General features: G+C 38.7%; 1 protein-coding gene across 1 annotated transcript in view; it reads left to right on the top strand.

Moving 5' to 3' along the window:
- tacr3a (tachykinin receptor 3a) overlaps positions 1-11,601 on the top strand; it is a 28,417-nt gene extending 16,816 nt beyond the window's left edge. The window contains exons 4-5 of the mRNA XM_084931419.1: positions 6,406-6,602; positions 8,856-11,601. Coding sequence (XP_084787545.1) covers positions 6,406-6,602; positions 8,856-9,189 — 531 coding nt within the window. The 3' untranslated portion in view covers positions 9,190-11,601. The remainder of the gene's footprint in view (positions 1-6,405; positions 6,603-8,855) is intronic.
- The last annotated feature ends 5,072 nt before the right edge of the window (positions 11,602-16,673 follow it).

Genomic DNA, 16,673 nt, shown 5'->3' with positions numbered 1-16,673 from the left:
AGAATAGCATTTTACTGAGGTTAGGTTAGGTTAAGTTGGGAAAATCACTGGACAAAAAGTCTTAACTATGATTAAAAAGAAAAGTATTTTTGTCCAGCGGAGGCTAGCTCCTGTTAGCAATAATTGGCAGTTTTGGTTAGTTTTAGAAGAAAACACTACTGAATCGCGTTAGTAAAAGATCAAGATATGGGTTAAAATGCAGTCTTCCCATTATCAAACGCTGATTTTCTTCATTAGCACAGTGAGGGGGCTTTTGAAGCCAGCATCAAATAACCAATCAAGGTCCTGACCATGAGGATTTGATGACTTGAGTGTTGCACTGGCCTCTTCAGACAAAAGGGCCCTACAGGATAGTAACTGCAGGCGTCAGACAGTCTTTTGTAGCTGTCTCAGAAGTATTTAGTGTCTTTTCTCAAGATAAACCAGAGAAAATATGTTGAGTCCAAATTTTAGATACTGATTAAATCATATTATGATTTTCCTTAGATTTTTCTTGTGTTTTGTCATCTGCCTGCCTGCTACCCTGCTGTTAAAGGAAAATTATCGTACCCATAAAAACAATTTTCTTTAAATTGAACTGAATTCACACACATTTCTCAATTATGTTTTGCATGGGGTTACTGCAATAAGCTGTTAGTTGCTAAGAGGCTTATATATATATATATATATATATATATATATGCGCTTTAGATTGGATGTCCAGAGGACTTCAAGTATTTAGGAGCCTTGATCACAAGTGCGGAAAGTGTTGAGCAGGTGATTGACAACAAGCACCTCAGTTCGTCGGTGAGCAACTTGTTTGTCACGGTGACCGAAGAGCAGAGCATGAAAGCAAAGCTGTCAATTTACTGGCTGATGTGCAGCCATAAGCTGTGGATAGTGATTTAAAGAATGAAATCACAGATACAAGTGGCGGAAATGAGATTCCTCTCAAGAGTGTCTGTTCTCACCCTGAGAGATAAGGTGAGGCTCAGTCACTAAGGAGCAGAAAAGAGCAGCCGCTCTTCCGGATCAAAAGTAGTCATTTCAGGTGGTTTAGGCATCTATATAGAATGACTCATTCAGGCATTTCCAAGACATGCTGGTGAGATCATGTCTCTCAGATGGCTTGGTCACGCCTCAGTGTTGAGCCAGGACAGCAAAAAGCAGAGGCTGGGGGGACAAAAATTTAAGGTTACTTATACTACTATTTAATGATCTGAGAGCGAGTAAAGAATAAATACAAAGACAGAATTCAAAGGCTTAGTCTACCTGCGATACACAGTCCACAAGTACAAATACATGAATGTCACTGCTTGTACAGTAGAATACCAAAACTGTATTTTTTTCTTTCTTTCTTTTTTTTGTAAGGTTAAAAAATATCTTTAATCTGGAACTTAACCTGTTCCAAGCATAAATTACATATCCATGTACATGGCGAGGTAAGCCACCTTCATGTTACAGAAGCCCCAGGATTAATCCCATAGTCACCTGGATAAGATGAAATGCTGCTTCGTAGTGTAGGCCTCCAATGCAGATGGATTTGTGTCTCCTCCTGGGATCAAACCAAGCACGTAGTACACAATAATATGGAACTACTGCCTCTAATTTCTCATAATCCTAAGTGTGTTTGTTTGTTTGTTGTTTATGTTGTGTGTGTGTGTGTGTTTTAGATGACTTTTTTTTTTTAATACTGGTATTAGACTGAAATCCTTTTTTCTTTAGGAAAATGTGTCTTGTCTTCCTCCCCTCACCCCAAATGCTCCTCCCTGATCCTGGTTCTGCCAGCAGTTCCTTTCTGTTAAAAGGGAGTTTTTCCTTCCCACTCTTGCCAAAGCGCTTGCTTAGACTGAATACTTTCTCTTTACTCTTGCAGTTGTTGCCTTTATAAGTAGCCTGGTGCTAAATTACTGCCAATACTGTGAGCTCGGTTTTAAATAATTGTTGTTACATCTTACTTATTGTTTTCGCTGGGTTTCACTGAATTTTAACATGACTGTTACAAAGCATATGATTTTAGGTATGAGCCCCTGTTTGTCCTCAATTTTTCATTCTAATATTGTCTGATGTCACTTTGAATTCAAAGCTCATTTGAGTACACTGCTAGACAGAATAAGCCCTTTGTCCCCATATATTCTCTTTCCTTTCAATAACCTCCAAAACACCCAAGGTAGAGTATGTAGAAATAAACCTTTTGCACTCTAGCCATTATTTGTTTCAGTCTCTTGTGCGTCACAGAATATCCTTTTTAATATTGTTTATGGACCATTGTTGCATAAGGAAGGGACTGTGGGTTATTTTTACTGCACACAAAATGTTGACCACTGTGGACTACATTTTACTGTAAAAGCTTGAAAAACAAACTCTGTCCTATACTCATTTACCAAAAAGGTGCTTTTTTGTACTTTTGTTTGATGCCCAATGGTACAGATACCTAATCTTCAAAGAAATGCTTTATATTCTGTTCCCCCTTTAATATTATGTTTGTTAACATAATAGTTCATTATTATATTTAAAGCATACTTCTTAAAGTAAATATTTAAGTTTGTGTGATTACGTTTTCTGGCCGTCCAAATATGGACCATTTAAACAAAACCCTAAGAGAATTTAGCAAATGTGTCTGTTGTTCTGTTAAGTTATGAACATGTTTAGCCTGAAGAGGAAGTACCGTATTTCCCGGACTACAAAGCGCACCTGAATATTAGCCGCACAAGCTAAAATCAGGGGAATATCCTGTTTTGTACATACATTAGCCGCACCTGACTAAAAGCCGCAGGTGTTTCAATGTTGACTTATCATATGTAAGAGAATATGCACAAAGCGAATTGTCAGGAAAGAGATGGCTGTTTGGAGACACATCACTTTTATTAATATTTTGAAAAACAAGTTATGGGTACATATTTGCATAACTTTTTAGGTATATGTACAAGTAGCTGTAATTAAAAGTACGAAACATGTACTGTGCTTCATAAATGAGTAACAAATGTAGTGTATAACAATAACCTACAGCACACCAGAAAAATAGATTCAGACTACCTTTTAGGCTCAGGTGCAGCGACAGGGCTTTAACAAGAAGAAACGTCAGTCATTCACCACCATCTTTCTCTTCTTCCTGCGCACTAAAACCACCAAAGTCCTCTTCTCCAGTGTCGGAAACGAACAGGCTCAGGATGGCTTTGTCATCCACTCTCCGCTTCTTTCCTTCGTTGTCACTTTCCAAACCAAACAAATCCTCGTTGTCAGTGTCAGAGTTGAACACCCTCAGAAGGGCCGTGGCGGTGTCCTCCTCTCCATCATGCAGCAGTCCAGCCCTTCGAAATCCGTTGGTGATCATGGATGTTTTCACACTTTTCCACGCTGTCAGATTCCACCGGTGGAGTTGAGCATAACTTGCTTTTCGCAAGTTTATTGCCGCTCGTCATCCACGCCTCCCGCTGAATGCGTAGCGCTACTTTGAAGTTTGTTTTTCGCGCTACTTGTACGGCACTATGTTGCCTGGCGGATGGACATGTGACCAACATACCACTCTTGAACCCCGATACTGTGTGTCTGATCACATGCCCTTCCGCCAGGCAACGTAGTGCCATACAACAGCATAACAAACAAAACAAATCGTCTTACGATATGACAAAAATCATGGACAATCCATAGAAAAGCCGCACCTGACTAAAAGCCGCAGGGTTCAAAGCGTGTGCAAAAAGTAGCGGCTTATAGCCCGACAATTACGGTACCTGTTTGGCTTTGCCTTCCAAGGTATATTTGCAAGAAATCAAAAAGTGCAACAAGATTTTTAACAGCTGGTGCTGTAGTGTTCACTGAAAGCATTTCAATTCAGCTCAATCGAGTTCAAGTGAATTACTTCATATATATAATTAATATAAAACCAAATCACAAATGCAGCCACCTCAGGGTGTTTTATATTGTAAAGTAAAGATCCTAAAATCATACAGGGAAAACCTCAACGATCACATGACCTCCTTTGAGCAAGAAGTTGGAGACAGTGACAAGGAAAAACTTCCTTTTAACAGGAAGAAATCTGACAAAACCAGGCTCAGGAAGGGGCACCCATCTGCCAATTCAAACCAGTTCGAGATGAGGGGCAGAAGGCATGCTGGTAAACACAGAGAGATTGACAATGATTCTAAAAGACTGTATGTTTTAAAGATCTTTAAAGGAAGAAAATAGGTTTGAAAACTGGCTCCATAGGCAATGCAAGAAAGTCAAAAACAACTAAAAGATGGACAAGCGCATGAATAATAAATAAATAACAGCATAGACCATAAGATATAAATGGTAGTAGTTACCATCAGTTAACACCTTCGAAATCAAAATGGATACAAGCAAAGGTTGCCACTATGTCTTGCTCTTTTATCTTCTGTCATCCTTTCAAGGCTCTGTGACACACAAACAAAATGTCCAGCCTTTTATGAATGTAGAGAGGTCCTACAAATAATCGAGTTTAAAATAAACTTTGGAGTCAAAACCTTCCCCTCAGCTTTTCCCCATAAATTACACCGCTGGAGGATTCTTTCGCTACAGATCATTTTACATGAAATGGAAACATTTATACTTACACACATAAGGCGTTCCTGGTCTTTTATTGGTCTTCTGACTTGTTTAAGTTGTATTATATCTTTTGGGTATCATCCTTCATTTAATGTAGACACTGTCATTAAACAAAACAGCAACTAAGTGTTTCAACCCTGTTCAGCAGCCACCTAGTGATGTTTACCGCATAGCTTGTATTATGCCATAAACTTCTTTTTAAAACATATACTCAAAACAAAGGGTTCCAAGACTTTGTTTAGATTTCAGGGAGGACTCAGGCATGTCTGTTTTGTATCTGCAAAGCTTTCTGCTCATGGTGCTTCTCTAGCCTCTCTCTGAAGAAACATAAAGTATTGGAGATTTTGTTCCTGGTAACCACCCAGATACAATCCACTGCAGTTCAGAATTGCCTGAGCTGCCATCAGTCAGGCAAAAAAGTAGGTTTTCTTCCGACTTGATTTTTATTAACCTTTATTTTTCAATAAATGTAGCGTGTTTAAAATTGGCATATTGATTCAATTCTTAAATGGTTCCAAATGCAGAATGTCACAAAAGTGGAAAGGCATGCAGTTAACAAAGGGAATTTAATAAACTTACAAAAGATAAAACAGTGCATTCATATCCAAGCTGTAGGCAAAATGAAAAAACAAAACAAAAACAATAGCTCAATGATCTGAAGTTATCTGGAAAAAAGACAGGACAAACACACAAAGGAGCGCAAGTACCAAAATAAAACAGGAAGTAGAAACAAGGAAGGCAAGGGAAGTAACACATCAACAAAACAGAGATAGATAAAAGAGAAAAGAAAAACTGGAATGCTGGGGGAAATATAAACATGCTAAAACACTTGACTGATACAGAATCCTAGATGCTCAGTGGTCCTGGGTCTTCTTTCTCATTTGTTTAAATTTTTGTGATGCTCCAAATGTTTTCAGTTTGTGAAAGAACTGAACTGCAGGCAAGGCAGTTCAGCACCTGGACTGTTCTTCTATGAAGTTGTGCTGTTATAGATGCACTATGTGGATTTGAAAGGTCTTTTTGCCAATTTCTTCCCTAGAAGAAAAGCACATGTTATTCTGAAACCTATAAATACCTCTCAGCATTGATGGTGCCTATTAAGCCGTCAATTCCATTACGACTTTTGAACTGAATGGTCATAACGAGTCTCTTGTTTTTAGTCTGGAGAATGCAGAGTCTATTTTCCAAAAAAGAAGAAGAAAATTATGATTTGTTTGACCACAGAACAGTTTCTATTTTCCCTCAGTCCATTTTCAATGAGCTTTGGTCCAGAGAAGATGACAGCATTTCTGAATCATGTTCATGTATGGCTAATCTGTGAACTGTGCTCACAGACAGTGTTCCTGAGTCCATGTAATGATCTTCATGACAGATTTCTCCAGATATTCTTCAGATGTCATTCAATTCAAAATGATTTTATGAAATGTTTCAGTTGAAAAAATTCTGAATTACATTATTATTGTTATTATTATTATTAGCATTACTCCATTTCCATGTATAAAAAGCAGAAGTAAGGCCAGTTAAGGAATTGTTATTGCCTCAGTCTGATCCAGGGACATTTGACGTTAATTTTAGCATCTCTTTTCGCATAACAGAGTTGGCAGAAGAGTTATTTTTGGTACTAATTATTTGGTGTTTCACGTATTTGTGTGATAGTCATGCTGTAGATTGAGATCAGATGTGGAATTGATATCAAATCAGTGAAACTGGAACATGCTATCCAGCTTTCCTATTACAGTATTACAGTAATAAAAGTATAATTTGCCTGCTTTTGGACTGAAGTTATGTGCACCGTATTCTTCTTTCAAATGATTGTCATTTATCTATGCTTTTCATCATTTTGCACTCTCTCTGTTTCAGGTGGTTAAGATGATGATTGTTGTAGTGGTGACGTTTGCCCTCTGCTGGCTGCCATACCATGTTTACTTCATTGCAACAGGTCTCAACAAGTTTCTGAGCAAATGGAAGTACATCCAGCAGGTATACCTGTCGATCATGTGGCTTGCAATGAGTTCCACCATGTACAACCCCATCATCTACTGCTGCCTCAACAGCAGGTGGGTAACAACAGTGTTGCTAATTTAGCATTGCTACTTAACGAGACAACAAATGTGCAACTAATTTTGCAAAGGCACCTGATGCATGAGGGAATTCATTCAAGGGCTTTTACACCTGTGTTACATAATGATTTGATTTTTCAATATATTTTTTGGCATTTTAACTTTATTGGCTTTATTGGATAGACACAGCGAAGACTGACAGGAAAGCAGAGGAAAAGACAGAGGGGAAGGCATGCAGCAAGAGGCCACGGGTCGGACTCAAACTCGGGGTGGCCGCTTTAAGGCACGCGGCATATGGTCACCTGCTCATCCGACTGAGCTAAACTGGCGCCCATAATGATTGTTGTTTATATTGAGATGAAAGCAGTTAAGGGATTGTCATTCCCTCAGTGCATTTGTATGATGACTAGGGAGGCCTACAGTGTTATCTAATGTTAGCTATGCAATGCAAGCTTCTCTATCCAAGAAGTATCATAAGCTACTTATCATAAAGAAGTTAGCTAATGCTTAACTGTTAGCTAACTCAAGTAGCTGTATTTCAGTAGTAATATATCAGTTGCAATACTATTGCCAGTAGTTGCCTGGGGGAATGCTACCTCAAAAATAACATTTGCTATCCTAGCCACACCTGGTCGACAATGCAGAACAGACAACTACATTGCAGCTTCACATCTAGCATCCTTACTAATAATGACAGACACCACTTCACTTCCCACTAAAGGCAAAGGTGAAAATGAAGACATGACCCTGTGTCTGTGTCGATAAGATACAGAGCGTACTCATGATATATGTCTTGAAACTCATCAGAATTGCCCTTGAATCTTAAGCCAACTGCAGACACTGTCCTAAGGTGCTTCAACACTGACTGGCCTCTCAGACAACCTTGTCCTGCATTTACCCAGTGTGAGCCTTGGCATTCTAGACACATAACTTGGAGCAAGCAACTCATCAGTGTAGATTGGTGGGTGATGATGTGTTTGTCGGATCTTCTCATCACTGATGACCATGATCCACTTGTGGCCACATTGAGTCGTGGCCACAGGCCTCAAGAGCAGCTTCGGCAAGTGATAGGTCATTAGGTACCTGAGGGTTGGACTAGAGGATGTTTGTGTTACCACCACTCAGTCCAGGCTTGGGACAGTTATAGTTCTCAGGTACAAATTCAGTGGCCTCATTACTCTCTTCACCAAGGAGAAAAATGACCTTCTTGGCAGTTTTCTCAGAGGCTCTTTGGAGCAGCTGTCTCCACAACCCCTACCACTCAAATGACAGGGTATTTAAATCTGCACAGCACATATACTGATGCTGATACTAGTTTCTCCCAGTCAAAAGTGGAGATACTTTCCAGTGCCAGAAACAGTTGTCTCAACGGTGCCACCACTCTGCCAAAGATGAATTCAAAAATGAAAAATAGACCAAAAAGGCATTTCTATAAAAGGTTTTGGTGACTTAGTCTTCAGAGAGTGATAGCATTCTCCAGATGGATGGATGAGTGGATGATACAGAGCCAGCTGTTCTGCACCTCACTATGCAGAAAAACTATTTCCTTCATGCATTGCAGACCAGCCTGCCACCACGGTCACTGAGAATAGAACATTCAAAACACAGAGACACAAATTGGCTTATGAGAACAACAATAACCAAGTGATACAGAAAGCAGTTTGCTGTATGCCTTCCTCACCTCATAGGGTGGTTCATTTACAAGCCAAGGAGGGGAACACTTCCTTCTTATGAGAGGAAATTTCCTCTGTTAGAGAAAAGAGCCATTAGCTTAGTCCCTCATAAACAAGAGCTAGCTACACGGTAGCTAGTTGTCAGAATATATCCTAATGCCAAAGAAAGGCGGGCGATGGATTTTTGCTTTTCTAGACCTCAGAAAATGCACATTCAGAAATCTGACATACTGCTCCTGGTGTGTTCATAAATGTAGAAGTGGATGCCATCCTATGAAATAAGTGAAGTAAGTCAAGCAACTGAAGTTTGGTTTATTGCAGATTTCAGAAAACTATGCACTACCAAAATCTCAGAAACAGTCTTTTTTTTTTGCTTACCTCCTAAATAATATTGCATTTCCACACACACTAACCCACTAACTGCACATTTAGATCAAAGTTACTGTTTGTCTATATAAAGGTTTCAGGTTCACTTTTTCAATTAGAAAAAATTATGCGAGATTTAACAGAAATAAAGGCCAATTAAATGACAAATGAACTCATTTTTTTGTCATGTGTTTTTCTCTCACTACAACAGGTTTCGAGCAGGCTTCAAGCAAGCATTTCGTTGGTGCCCTTTTATTACGGTGTCCAGCTACGACGAGCTGGAACTACGCTCTACACGGCTAACCCAAACACGCCAGAGCAGTATGTACACACTGACACGGATGGATAACACCATGGTGGTAGTTTATGACCCTGCTGAAGGTGATGGCAGCGCTGTAGGTGGCGCCGGAAGGAAGCATTCCCTGCCTGGTAGGAAGAGAAGCTACGTCACTTCTCGGCACACAGAGATTGCTGGTTGCAGCGACACCGCTGTGAAAACGCAAAATGGAAGCGCTCCCAGCGCTCAGCCTGAAGAATTCCCTTGAACATGAGCATTTCCAGATGTGTGTGTACCACAAAACATTTCCATGTGTAAAGCTTTATACGCATGCATTATTACACCGCAGAAGTACAAAAAAGTGCGCACGGTGCTTGGTTAGCTTAGAAATAGAAATACTGAGAGCAAAAAGTTTAACTCTTGTTCATTCAAGTTCACCCTTTGATACAAAAACACTGTAAGAAGCATTTAAACACAGCCATCTGTCCTACAACTCATTCAGTTGATGATAAAATTATTCAGTTCTGATGGAGATCAGATTAAAAGCCTGTTTTTTATTTCAGCCCATAACAGCTGTGAACTTCATGTGACACAAAGGATGGGCGTTAATGGCTTCAGGAGAAGCCATGAACGAGTGGCTGCAGAGAGTCACCAGCGGAACAGCTGCTGATGGAATTCTTTCTAGCACTACATGGCTCTGTGTGTAACTCTTGGTTATGCAACTGTTTCCTGGTGACCTACAATAAGCCAGAGGAGAAATCCAGTTCATTTCCACCATGTCAATAAACAGGCAGCTCAATGAGCTTACTGAACGCAAACTAGCCATCTAGGAGCTAGGGCGTCATTGTTTTATTTATATTTTTCAGTCAAGTGAAAGGAAAACAACACAGGAAGTTGCATGGTGACGTGCAATATGTAAGGATAGCGTTGTTCCGCTACTGGTGCCACTGCTGTTTTAACGCTGTTTCCCTGTGTTGCATGGAAATTGTTGCTTGTGTGAACATCAAGTGCTGAGATGGCACCAGGCAGTACGACAACCTCTGTTTTGTTGCATTTACAGTTTACAGTGGAAGCATACTGTGGCAGATCCTCACTGACTCAGCATTCATCAAGTCTCAGACGTGAAAACTTTCATATTTTTGGTCTATTCATAGATTTTGCTGTTAAGAGATTAGATTTGTCACTTGTTTTGGTAATCAAGCATAATCATAGTTTTGGTTTCGTATTGAACATACCGAGCTTTGGAATAAAATAAAAAAAAAAATAGATTTTGTGATCAAAGCTAAATACAGTTTTGGTATTTTGTCATTTATATTCCGTGTTGATTAACACATAGTGAACAGACATTCAGCTGTCACATAGTATAGAAAAAAAAAAAAAAAACTTTTTTGTTTTGTAAATCAACCATAAGGTACAGCCATACAAACACAACACAAATGTCCTTAATTATCCTAAAGAGATTTGAATGTTAATAGACTCATGAAAGTATTTTCAAAGAATGTGAAAACATATATGCTGTGCATTTTAGTGTTTTGCATTTTTAAGTTGTCCAATCATTTTTATTGAGGTTGGTTAAATATTTGGACGTATTAATCAAAGCATTTTGCTGTTTCTATGTGTAAATAATGTGTTTGTTTGAATGTACAGCACGGTGTGTGCCTCTCTCTGTTCAGCGGTGACTAAATTGTTTGTGTCTTTAAAGTTTCTTCCAGCATGGGTCTCTTTCTTTCTTCTTGGTGTAAAAGCAGTATACTATACTTTAAACACTTAATTATTATTCCTGGTAAATGTCAAGTAATTTGTTAATATGAGAATGAATAACTTTCTAATTTGATATCACATTTCTTATATAAAGGCCTCCAAAAGATTTCTCATTGCTCTGCAGTGGTGAGTACTAATATATTTGCTTGTAGCTTTATTGTATATTGGTCTTCTTCGTAGCATTATGAGTGTTTACAAGTGACAGAATATGCTTATGATGAAATGTAGCTGTGACTTATTGCAATTTTTAAAAAGAAGTGTGTTAAATGTAAAACAAAACCACTACAAAAGATAGCCAGAAAACTTTTCAGTATTACTGTTCGTTTATACAAAAGATTATTACCGTACTGTGCTGCATCCAAGAATAATGTTTTGTGCAGTTTGCTTTGCCACATACAGTACATTGCAACATGTGATTTTGCAGTTACAAGATTGTTTGCACTTTATTACTCATCTTGCGTAATCTTTTCATTATTGTGATGAATTTCTGTGTCGACGTAAGCCCGAGTGTTTCAATAATTTATACGTGTCCTTTTGTAAAAAATTAGCTTACTCAATTTTGAGAAGTGGGCTACCACCTTAGCACAAAAAATAAAGGAGAAACAATGTACTTGCTGGCAATCAGAGATTAAAAAACACGTCAAACTATATTTGATGCATGCATGTGTAATGCTAAACATTACTCTCTGCAGACATAATCGCTGCACAGCACAGACCTTAATTCTACTCTCTGTCATTATGTCAGTTTTGGTGCCTGCAGCTTCTAAACAATAATTCACATCTATTTTGTGGTTTAGCAGCTTCTGTCTGATGGTGAAATCCAGTGCAAAGATCAGTCACTATGAAAGGAAAAATTGACAGCACAATGTTACAGATTTTAACATTAAATTCAACTTTAATAAACAGCCAGTGTGTGTTGTGTCCTGTCTTGTTATATAGAAGTGTTTAACAAACCAGACAAATTTATTACAGTGGGGGGAAAGGGGGTTCAGTGCCAGGTACTCATCTGCCTTCTATCTCTCAAGGGGACCATTCAAAGCTGTTGATGCAATTTTTCAAAATGATATAAACCTATAAATGGGTCTACAAACTGCCTTCATGACAGATATCACAGGGGAGTAAATGTGATAGGCCTTGTGGGCGTAGTAAAGTCTGTATGAGTTTGGCTAAAGGGGGAAAAAAATAACAGTATTAAGGCAACTTGAAGATGACAAAAAAACAGCTTTGAGGTAGCTTATTGAGTTTTCACAGGGAGCTGGCTAATAGTGTTTAGCTGTTTTGAGAATGAGTAAATGAAATTCTATCTGCTGCTGTCTCAATCCCCTAAAATTTTCAGTTACAAGCTGTGCCGCTTGGATATGTTTCATCTCTCTGCCGCCTCAAAGCATCATTACCGCATGGCTTGTCTAATCTAAAAAATGCTTTGAAATTTATGTGCTTAGCAGGAGCTTTTAGCTTCTGGTTGTTTTGTCATCAAAGCAGAACATTTGAGATAACTTTCCTTGATTACTTCTTTCTTGTTACTTAGTCATCAGTATTTCGGCTGCAGCATTTGATGCGACGATCAGCAGTCAAGTAAAAAGAAAAACCTGTCTACATTAAAAGTGAGTTAAACTCATCAGACAGCTGATACTTTTTTTGTCTGTGGTGGTATCTCTCTGTTGATCGGATCATAATCTCACAGTTTAAAAACAGGAGGGTTTTTTTTTTTTTTTTACATCGTAGGCAGGGAGTGCAAACAAACGATCATCTGGAGCTGAAGCAGATTACAAAGGCTGAAAGAGACAGTGGGTACAACAAGACTTTAATGATAGTAGTACAACATGTAAATATCTGGGGGTGTAGTTTGTCCTTTTCAGAGGATAGCATGATAATTAGGACCAGCAGGGAAACATCCTCACAGTGTTCATGCAAATCAGCAGTAAATCTAATGCTCCTTAAAAATACACTCTATCACATTTAACTCCATCAAGGAATGATTTTTAGACCCAAATCTTTCAATTTACAACCTAAAAATTAGCATTTGTGTCAGAACACAGAGCTGAAACATGAAATACTGCAAAGCACTGAATCTTGAGTCAATACATATTAGGGTGATACAGCAGGTACAAGCATGGATCTGCACCACTAAATAAGGAAATTGCTGTGCAGTAGTCCATGTCTAGTGCATTCGGTTTAGGAGTGCTGGTCTGCTGGTCTGTGTCAGATCGTTTGGCAGGTCATTCCTTTTTTTGCAGTGTGGCGTCTTACCCACCAGTGTGGTATAAAGCTTCCTATCAAAGTGGACATTTAATGCATAATAACTTATTTGCCTTCCTGTGTTGAAGAAAATATATTTTTAATTGCTCTGGAAACTGATTTTAATGTTGCTAAAACACTGAATGGTTCTGTTTCAGTGACTGCAATTAATGTTGCTTTTATGGCAGCAGAGAACACTCAAACCCTTTTTGCCCCACCTTGCAAGAAGGCTAGCAAATGATGTGTGAAAAATGCAGTCCTATTTCTGCACACAGTTATGCTTATCAGCGTTAATATCTTGCTCCCCACAAAGAATCCAATGCTTCTCAAGATGAAAGAAAGTCATGAAAAAAAATTGCACATATCCGTTGGGCAGTTCAAAACATTTTGCTTATACTCCCAGTCTGAAGGAATAAACCTACATTGTTGGGCCCACAATGTAACTCAGACGAAATGTGCTAAAAACAATGCATACTTCTTACAATCTATTTTTAAATACTTGCAAATATTTTAATATTTGCTTAAATATTCTGACTTGTGACTGCAGAACAAAATAATTTACACTCAATATCCTTATCATGGCATGCTGCAGCCATTTTCTTTATTTGACAAATGTGTGAAAAAAGTTTTTCAGCACTTTCTTAATTAGCCTGATTGAAAACAGCCGGGGGTGACAAGCTAATTTCCGGGCTGTCTGAAGATTGCCGCATTTGCCTTTTGTTACATTTTGACACTCCGCTGTAGGCAAACAGAGGCATAAACAGTGTGATGTTTAAACTCTGCAGGCATCTACCTACCTACCTTAGTTTCCTAGTTCTGTTTCACTTACACTTTATGTGGCACTTTAATAATACAATTTTAAATGCTATTACGACACCCCAAAAGTGCATTAAAATTGAACGCTTTCATCCCACATTAATGGATTAACAGATAACCAAGTGGTGGAGGATTTTTGGAAAAATAGTCATTTCCAGAACATTTGACTCATTTGATTCACTCTCTCCTTAAATAGCCCCAAAACACAGACGGGATGTAACGCAAATATAGATAAAACAAAATGGACAAAAATAGTTTTGACTTTAAACAGATCAAGCTTTTAATAACGGTACAATAAATAATTTTTCCACGACTGGCAAGGCTCAAAAGTCAGCCCTGTGACTTTTCATTTGTCTAGGGTTTAGAAAACTGAAAAAGATTTTGATCCTGATCCTGTCAGACATAATTAATAGCTGAATGAATAGATTGGGTTCTATGAAGCTAAAGGGATAAACTTAGCAAAGACTCCAACACACAGCAACCAGCAACAAACACAAATATTAGCTTGTTTTCATTTTGTAAAACCTGCATTATACTTGTTAATGGTGCCCTGTGTGGGTTTCTGGCAACTTAATCATGTAAGCTTTACCTTTTGTGCACCCTGTCCACCTTCTTTTTCTAACATAAGTTTAAATTACCTGTGTTTTCAATTATGACAAATGGCATTTGGTAGGTGGTCATTAGGGTTATGGTTCTGTTTTGCAGATCTCTGTCAAATAGTTTACAGTTTGCTCTCATAGAAAATATCTCTCACCCCAGGATTGCCATTCTGTCCTATGTAAGTGGCAGGATTGACATACAGGCCACAGTAATATTAGCTGGCAAGAGTTAAATGCTCAGACTGATTCTAAAAAAAGCAATACAGTCCTTAAACATGGGTCCGAACCAAGAAGGGATCATTAAATTTTTAGGATGTTGTTGCTGCAGATTTGTCAGCTGTGCACTCATGATACAAATCTGTTCCATCACATCTCAAAGGGGCTAAACTGGTGGGTGTGGAGACCATTACAGTAAAACAAACTCATTGTCATGTTCGTGAAACCAACTTTAGATGATCTGAGCTTTGTGACGTGGAACAGATGGAAAATGGGTACACTGTGGTCATAAAGAGATGGAAATGATCAGGAATGATTCTCTTGTAGGCTCAGTTGGTTCTAACGGAGCTGAGGAAATAGTTCTGACATCATTACGTCACTGCCACCATCAGCCTGAACCACCAATAGTTGGTGAGATGAATCCTTTCATCTACACCAAATTCTGACCGTACCATCTGAATGTCACAGCACAAATCAAGACGCATCAGACCAGGCAATGGTTTTACAATCTTCTAATGTCCAATTTTGCAGAGGCCATGCAAATTGTAGCCTAGATTTCCTGCTCTCACTTGACAGTAGCAGGACCTGCTGTCATTTTCAGACACAATGAGAACTATCACTCACTGGATATTTTCTCTTTTATGGATCATTGTCTGCAGCAGTTTCAGTCCAGCTCATCTGACACCAAGAACAATGCTACGTTTAAAGTTACTTCAATCACCTTTCCTCCCAGTTCTGAAGCTCAGTTTGAACTTCAGCAGGTTGCCATCACCATATCTACATGTTTAAGTGCAATGAGTCACTACCATTATGAGTGACTATATCAGGTCAAGCCAAAAGGTCTGGACCAAAAAACCAGACTCAAAAGAACAATGTTTGAGTTAATGTAACCTTTATTTACAGAGACAGTGCTAAATAACCAAACAGGAAAGGCTTTCACTGTGAAATCTGAAACAGACGAAAGGAGCTGCGATTTCAGACTGAGACACAATTGGAAGGAGAGGTGAGTCGGTGGAAACAGACGCTGGAGAAAGGTTAAATGAATGCAAGGAATGCAGACAGTAAGTATCACACAGAGGCCAGTAAGTGTTACCACATAGGTAGTAAAATAATCTGTCACCCAGCTCCACCCCAGACACACCTGCTCGCAAAAAACAAAACAAAACATGAAACAAGATACAACACAAAACCAGAGCTAGTCTACCCATATCCTAACAGGCTGTCCATTAGTATTTGTGTTAACAAGCAGGCGTAAGTAATCAAGTGTTTATTGAGTGTCTCATAGGTCGCTCACTCTGAGCTAGAAAAGATTCCAGTGATCTGCCTCATTCTCAAGAATCAGTTTAAAATTTAGTCTTTGCACCATAGTCTAGTTGTTGAAGTTAAAAAATATCAGTGAAAATGAGTACTTAAAGTTTACATTTTCTGACACACTGACTTTCACATACCCCCAGAGACTAACCTCATTCAGAAAAGCTTACACAGCTGCACTAGAGAAATGTCAGACAACAGGCAAGGTTTGAGATAGGCACCAGGTTGTGAACTTGCCAGGCCTGAATTAGGAGTTATGTGACAAATTATGAGCCTGGAGGCCTAGCATCGCCTGACTGGAACTCCGGCCAGTGAAAAGATTAACTTGATAAATCTGTGAGTGTTCTCCTGTGGTTTGATCTAAGATGTTTACAATATCAGAATGTTCCGTGCAAAATCATATTGTGTGGCAGCGCAAGGAGTATTGTGAGATATTTTGAGTTGTCAAACAAAGCTATGACTAATAGGTTAAATAATGGCTTTATTCCATTCCATGTGCCCCTGCAGTCACAAGAACTAATAGATAAAACACTGTTAAGGGGAAATTTTAAGTTTGTTTATCTGTATGCAGACAGTCAAAAATTCAAGTGATTCTCTGGATACCGTTGGAAAAAGTGCTTGGCTCTACTGATTAACTCTTAAGCAATGTTTAGCTTAAGTTGTATTCTCTTGAGGAGCCTCTTAAACACTTAATTAGAGCCTAGGAATGTGAAAAAAAGACTTCTTTGTGAGTTAAGTCTTGCGTGAGATGAGGAAACTCAACAGTGTAATAAAGTTCAATCGGTAATGTAGTCACTGTTGCGGGGAGTAC

The sequence above is a fragment of the Perissodus microlepis genome, chromosome 6, assembly GCF_051167445.1.
Source record: "Perissodus microlepis isolate ML-2025 ecotype Zambia chromosome 6, ASM5116744v1, whole genome shotgun sequence".
NCBI lineage: Eukaryota > Metazoa > Chordata > Actinopteri > Cichliformes > Cichlidae > Perissodus > Perissodus microlepis.
This window is presented reverse-complemented; position numbering and strand designations above follow the sequence as displayed.